The sequence below is a fragment of the Nansenia antarctica genome (assembly GCF_963989245.1).
Source record: "Nansenia antarctica genome assembly, chromosome: 7".
NCBI classification, from domain to species: domain Eukaryota; kingdom Metazoa; phylum Chordata; class Actinopteri; order Argentiniformes; family Microstomatidae; genus Nansenia; species Nansenia antarctica.
Window position 1 is genome coordinate 32,647,494 of NC_137677.1, and position 7,549 is coordinate 32,655,042.

At 42.2% G+C, this 7,549-nt stretch overlaps 1 protein-coding gene across 1 annotated transcript in view; it reads left to right on the top strand.

The window, feature by feature from the left end:
- The window catches only part of mapk9 (mitogen-activated protein kinase 9), a 44,457-nt gene extending 37,349 nt beyond the window's left edge, over positions 1 to 7,108 (top strand). Inside the window, exons 10-12 of the mRNA XM_080537324.1 lie at positions 1,305 to 1,368; positions 3,928 to 3,999; positions 4,656 to 7,108. Of these exons, the coding sequence (XP_080393450.1) occupies positions 1,305 to 1,368; positions 3,928 to 3,999; positions 4,656 to 4,792 (273 nt within the window). The 3' untranslated portion in view covers positions 4,793 to 7,108. The remainder of the gene's footprint in view (positions 1 to 1,304; positions 1,369 to 3,927; positions 4,000 to 4,655) is intronic.
- Positions 7,109 to 7,549: the final 441 nt, after the last annotated feature.

The window sequence follows — 7,549 nt, forward strand, 5'->3', positions numbered from 1 at the left end:
CTTAACTGTACATAGCTACCTTAACTGTACATAGCTACCTTAACTGTACATATCTACCTTAACTGTACATAGCTACCTTAACTGTACATATCTACCTTAACTGTACATAGCTACCTTAACTGTACATAGCTACCTTAACTGTACATATCTACCTTAACTGTACATATCTACCATAGCTACCTTAACTGTACATAGCTACCTTAACTGTACATATCTACATTAACTGTACATAGCTACCTCAACTGTACATATCTACCTCAACTGTACATAGCTACCTTAACTGTACATAGCTACCTTAACTGTACATAACTACCTTAACTGTACATAGCTACCTTAACTGTACATAGCTACCTTAACTGTACATAACTACCTTAACTGTACATAGCTACCTTAACTGTACATATCTACCTTAACTGTACATAGCTACCTTAACTGTACATAGCTACCTTAACTGTACATATCTACCTTAACTGTACATATCTACCATAGCTACCTTAACTGTACATAGCTACCTTAACTGTACATATCTACATTAACTGTACATAGCTACCTCAACTGTACATATCTACCTCAACTGTACATAGCTACCTTAACTGTACATAGCTACCTTAACTGTACATAACTACCTTAACTGTACATAGCTACCTTAACTGTACATAGCTACCTTAACTGTACATAACTACCTTAACTGTACATAGCTACCTTAACTGTACATAGCTACCTTAACTGTACATAACTACCTTAACTGTACATATCTACCTTAACTGTACATAGCTACCATAAGTGTATATACTTCTAACTACCGTACTTGCCATATTGTACACTATCTGCACTTCTGGTTAGATGCTAAACTGCATTTCCTTGTCTGGTACTTGTACTCTGCAATGACAATAAAGTTGAATCTAATGTAATCGTGAAGAGACTCCGCTAGACTCCGTGGCTGTGGCTCAGCCGGTAGAGCCGGCGTCTAATGATCGCAAAGTCGGCAGCTCGTAGCAGTTTGAATCCCCGGCGGGCCACGTGTGGAAGTGTCCCTGAGCAAGGCACTGAACCCCTAATTGCTCCAGGGTCACCTTCAATGGCTGTGACCCCAATACATTTGGTTGTAGTCTGTGCAATGACAAACTCTGAATCCCAGAATTCCAGAGGAGATGTCGGGGGAAGAGCGTACGCTGAGTCTGCTTTAGGGAGCCCATCTGTTGTGTCTGATGTTGTCCTTGTGTTGTGTGTGTGTGTGTGTGTGTGTGTGTGTGTGTGTTGTGTGTTTCTGTGTGTGTGTGTGTGTGTGTGTGTGTGTGTCCCAGCCTCCCCCACAGATCTCAGACAAGCAGCTGGAGGAGAGAGAGCACAGCATCGACCAATGGAAAGGTACAGCGCGGCGCCCTCTAGGGGACATCTGGGGGAAATATCTTTCACTGAAGGAATTCCCGATATGTGACACGTTCTACACTGCGTTCCAAATTATTATGCAAATTATATTTTTCTCAGATTTTCCTAAATAGTCGATGCAAATGACAATCAGTATAATTTTCAAGTCATCAACCGTTAGAGTATAATTCAAATTGTATTGAACAAACCTCCCAATGATGACAGTATATTTTTTTAAAATAAAAAACTCAAAATGCACTGTTCCAAATTATTATGCACAACAGAGTTTCAAAACCTTTTATAGGTTGTAAAGAACTAAAAATGGTAATTTGATGAATTTAGGGTTAGGAGGTCATATTAGGAGGTCATACTGAAATCAAAAGCTATTTCAAACAAAAACATCTTAACAGGTCAAGTTACATGTTAACATAGGACCCCTTCTTTGATATCACCTTCACAATTCTTGCATCCATTGAACTTGTGTGAGTTTTTGGACAGTTTCTGCTTGAATTTCTTTGCAGGATGCCAGAATAGCCTCCCAGAGCTGCTGTTTTGATGTGAACTGCCTCCCACCCTCATATATATTTTGCTTGAGGATTCTCCAAAGGTTCTCAATAGGGTTGAGGTCAGGGGAAGATGGGGGCCACACCATGAGTTTCTCTCCTTTTATGCCTATAGCAGCCAATGACACAGAGGTATTCTTTGCAGCATGACAGTGGGCTCAGAAATACATGGACTAATTTCCAAACAGTCTTGTTTACTGATGAGTGCCGTGCAACCCTGGATGGTCCAGATGGATGGAGTAGTGGATGGTTGCTGGATGGCCACCATGTCCCAACAAGGCTGCGACGTCAGCAAGGAGGTGGCGGAGTCATGTTTTGGGCCGGAATCATGGGGAGAGAGCTGGTAGGCCCTTTTAAGGTCCCTGAAGGTGTGAAAATGACCTCGGCAAAGTATGTAGAGTTTCTGACTGACCACTTTCTTCCGTGGTACAAAAAGAAGAACCGTGCCTTCCGTAGCAAAATCATCTTCATGCATGACAATGCACCATGTCATGCTGCAAAGAATACCTCTGTGTCATTGGCTGCTATAGGCATAAAAGGAGAGAAACTCATGGTGTGGCCCCCATCTTCCCCTGACCTCAACCCTATTGAGAACCTTTGGAGAATCCTCAAGCAAAATATATATGAGGGTGGGAGGCAGTTCACATCAAAACAGCAGCTCTGGGAGGCTATTCTGGCATCCTGCAAAGAAATTCAAGCAGAAACTGTCCAAAAACTCACAAGTTCAATGGATGCAAGAATTGTGAAGGTGATATCAAAGAAGGGGTCCTATGTTAACATGTAACTTGACCTGTTAAGATGTTTTTGTTTGAAATAGCTTTTGATTTCAGTAAATATGACCTCCTAATATGACCTCCTAACCCTAAATTCATCAAATTACCATTTTTAGTTCTTTACAACCTATAAAAGGTTTTGAAACTCTGTTGTGCATAATAATTTGGAACAGTGCATTTTGAGTTTTTTATTTAAAAAAAGAAATACTGTCATCATTGGGAGGTTTGTTCAATACAATTTGAATTATACTCTAACGGTTGATGACTTGAAAATTATACTGATTGTCATTTGCATCGACTATTTAGGAAAATCTGAGAAAAATATCATTTGCATAATAATTTGGAACGCAGTGTAGTCTTTTGGCCCTCATGTTGGGATCTGATGCAATGATCAGATTTTTTTGGGGAAAATGTGAATACATTTCCGTGTTGTTGAAAATCAACAACACATGGCTAGTCAACTAACACAGCTTGTTTTGTGGGGTAGTGGTGGTCTAGTGGATAGTGAGTTGGACTTGTGATCGGAAGGTTGTGAGTTCAAATCCCGCCTGAAACCACACCACTACTAGTGTGCCCTTGAGTAAGGCACTTAGCCCTCAGTTACTCCAGGGGGAATGTCCCTGAGTTAGCCCTGTAATTCGTAATTGTAAGTCGCTTTGGATAAAAGCGTCTGCTAAATGGCAAAAATTTAAAAATAAATTTTTTTGTGAGCCTGCTAACAATGTAAAGTAGTGTTGTAGTTAACTAGGTAACAATGTAAAGTAGTGTTCTAGTTAACTAGGTAACAATGTAAAGTAGTGTTGTAGTTAACTAGGTAACAATGTAAAGTAGTGTTCTAGTTAACTAGGTAACAATGTAAAGTAGTGTTCTAGTTAACTAGGTAACAATGTAAAGTAGTGTTCTAGTTAACTAGGTAACAATGTAAAGTAGTGTTCGAGTTAACTAGGTAACAATGTAAAGTAGTATTCTAGTTAACTAGGTAGCAGTGGGGATTACTCACCCAATCCATTGCGTTGTTGCAGTATTTTGGCTTGACTAGCGAGTTTGTGTTGTGATTCTCAACAACGTTGAAACGTAGTTCCGTGTTTCAAAAGAAAAGTCAGAACATTTTGATTGGTTGCCGATATGCAGACCTAATGATTAGAACGTGTCACATATACATTACACATCTGGACTGTATGGTAGGCTACGCACAGGCATGAAATGTACCCCTTTCTCCTCAGAGCTGATCTACGAAGAGGTCATCGACTGGGAGGAGAGGAACAAGAATGGAGTGATGAAAGAAGAGTGTTCAGGTAATGCTTTCAACACAAGCAAGGAGTAAGGCACACGCTACGTACAGGTTAGCTCTGTGTAGATAGAAGGTAAACGTATATACAGGACAGGTAACTCTGTGTAGATAGAAGGTTGTTTCGTAGTTAGTGACTGTTGTTGTCAGTTCAGCAGGCAGAGGTTGTTCTGATCCAACAGGTGCGTTCATACAAGAGATGTACACACTCCAGATCTCCCTAGATGTGCTCACAGTAGATTTACTGTGTGTGTGTGTGTGTGTGTGTGTGTGTGTGTGTTTCTGTGTCTCTATTTCTCTGTGTGTGTGTGTGTGTGTGTGTGTGTGTGTGTGTGTGTGTGTGTCTCTATTTCTCTGTGTGTGTGTGTGTGTGTGTGTGTGTGTGTGTGTGTGTGTGTGTCTCTCTCTCTCTCTCTCTCTGTGTGTCTCTCTCTGTGTGTGGTGTGTCTCTGTGTGTGTGTGTGTCTCTGTGTGTGTGTGTGTGTGTGTGTGTGTGTCTCTCTGTGTGTGTGGTGTGTCTCTGTGTGTCTCTCTCTCTGTGTGTGTGTGTGTGTGTGTGTGTGTGTCTCTGTCTCTCTGTGTGTGTGTGTGTGTGTGTGTGTGTGTGTGTCTCTGTGTGTGTGTGTGTGTGTCTCTCTCTCTGTGTGTGTCTCTCTGTGACAGAGGCGCTGAGTGGGACCGCCTCCCAGTCCTCCTCGGCCAATGACATCTCGTCCATGTCCACGGAGCAGACGCTGGCCTCGGACACAGACAGCAGCAGCATCGACACGCTCACTGGACCGCTGGACGACAGCCAATGAGACGGCCCCGAGTGTGTCTCTCTCCCTCCCTCCTTCCTTTTCACATTATGATCTCTCAATGTCAATCCATACCTATTTCTTTCTTTCTCCCTCTCTCTCTCTCTCTCTCCTTCCTTTTCATATTATGATCTCTCAATGTCAATCCATACTTCTTTCTCTCTCTCTCTCTCTCTCTCTCTCTCTCTCTCTCTCTCTCTCTCTCTCTCTCTCTCTCTCTCCCCCCCCTCTCCCCAACAGGTTCTTTCTTCTCTCTAACGGTTAGAGTCTAACCTCTATGAATAGGTCTATTTTTCTATTTCTTTGTGTGTGATCTGATGGGTTGACTCGTATCCTAACTCCTGTTATCTGTGGGACTGTCAAAGGAGCAGGTTACATGGTCTGTTTGAGGTTATCGTTCTTGTCAATAATCTTTTTATGGATATTTACTAATTCCGTTAAGTATAATGTAATATACATACTTCCATTCTTTTAAAGTCAGTCATGAAAATAGACAAACGACTTGATTTTATTTGTTTGTTTTTTTGCCAACATTGTCATCGTTTCTGTTTTATTTTCAGTCAATAATGATTTTAGACCTAAAGAGATTAGTATCAACAGATTTAAGCAGACAGGCTCTGAACTAACAACTCAATACCAGAACACTATACTCCCCAGTGATGTCTGTCTTCTGCATGCTGCCGCCAAACCAACAAAGTTACAATCCAGCCGATCAAACCATCAAACGTTGATCCGACCATCACTAACACTAATCAATAAGTTTGATTAGATTTTTACTTTGCAGTATTGTGAGCCGGGCGAGAGCGGAGCTTGCCTGTCAGTGTGTCATGGGCTTGAGTGATGTGGATTTGAGCTTGTACCCCTGCCCAGTAGGGGGAGCTGTGGTTGCAGTGTTATGGTTTTAATCCTCCTGATGCATATCCCTGTATAACGGTATCAAGTCCTGGTAGTCATAGTTGTATGATGTATAGACACTTTTAAATGCAAAATAGATCAAAGTATATTTGTTGTTGTAAATTACACGTACCCATTCCCCCCGAGTCACCGTCTGTTACAATCAGCCCACGAGGTCCATCAGTACCGGCTATAATGTGTATCTCAGGGTTCCCACGGGTCCTTGAAATCCTTGAAAGTTTGTGAATTTGAGAAAAAAAAATCAAGGCCTTAAAAAGTTTTTGAAAATAAACATGGGTCATTGAAAGAGTCTCTCTCTCTCTCAAAAAAGTTTTTTTTTTTTTTTAAATGTTAATTATAGTAGATAAGTCACATTGCTTAGCTTAACACATATTTCACAATATATTGTTTTGCTGTGCAGTGGTAGAGAAGGCAAGAGACCATCTAGTGTTCACACATTCAAGCCTCTCTTTTTAATTGTTGTCTGTGAGCGGATAGTTCCTATTATATAAATTCTCATCTAGACCTGTCTCAAACTATGCTGTGTTGGGTCCTTGAATTTGAGGGAATTGAGTCTTGAAAGTCCTTGAAAAGTGCTTGAATTTGATGTTTCTGAAGGTGTGGGAACCCTGGTATCAAAACAGCTTCATAAACCTGTACATTTGTGGTGACAAAAAAAAAAAAAAATCAATGTATTGTATTTCTTTGTTTTCTTGCTAAATGTTGCACACCACTGACAATGGTAGACCCATCCAAGACCAGGCCAAACGTGTCATCGACAGCAGGCAGGCGTGGGGGTGTGTACAGGTGTGTACTCTCCCGTCAGTCTGGGCTGGTCTGGGTCAGGACGAGGCCCTGCTCGCGTGGAAGTCGACGCCTGACAGCTGTCGGTCTGGAGTGTGAACACGACCGTGGACTTCTGGACCCTGAAGTTCTGCTACTGGACTTAAACACACCGCCTCGTTGAGCTGTAGGCCACCCAGACTGCGTGTGCGCGCGTGCGTGTGCGTGTGTGTGTGAGATACACAAAACCCAACACAGCCGCCGCGTCAGATGAGGACTCCCACCGTTGTTTGAATTATCTTAACGCTGTTTTCCTCTGAAACCATGACAACCTTATACATCCATCATGCCTTAATAAACAACCAGCGAGAGAGTGGCAAACAAAAAACTCTTGAATCCCGTTGGATGAAAGGACTGAGCTGTGTGATGCTTTTTGGGCCATCTTGAATGTTTCCCCGCGTTGAGATCATCCACCGTGTACGACCGTCAACAACATCCAGAGGTTTTCTTTGTTCGTTTCCTTTTATGCAGCGATGTTCCTGATGTACTACTGCATGTCTGCCACGACTTGATATCTCACTCTACCCCTCTGTCTCCATCTGTGTGTCCCCCCTTACCCCCCCCCCCAAACAAACAAATAGAACAGACATCTCAAAGGGTTTGTTTTGTTTTTGTCATTATTCTGAATACGCTTCTGAATACAGGGTGGGGGGGGGGGGATTCCATCAACGTCACTAAAGGAATATCCAGGCTTATTTTAATTGGTGAAGTATGGCGAGACTTATCAAAAATGTGACTGGATTTTCCTTTAGTGATGTTGATATAATACCCCCCTGGTACACAGTCCTACAATACCCTCATCACAACAGCGCCTTGGTGAATACAACGTACAGCAATGATGGATCGACATTTACATTTTTGTAAACGCCTTATTCCAAAGCGACTTACAATCAAAACATTGGGCTTTAGGAGACACAGTAGCCTATAGGGGGAAGCAGGTGTCTCAGGAGACACAGTGTAGGAGGAAGCAGGTGTCTTAAGCGGGGTACACACATAAGGATTTTCTGGCCGATTTTCGGATGG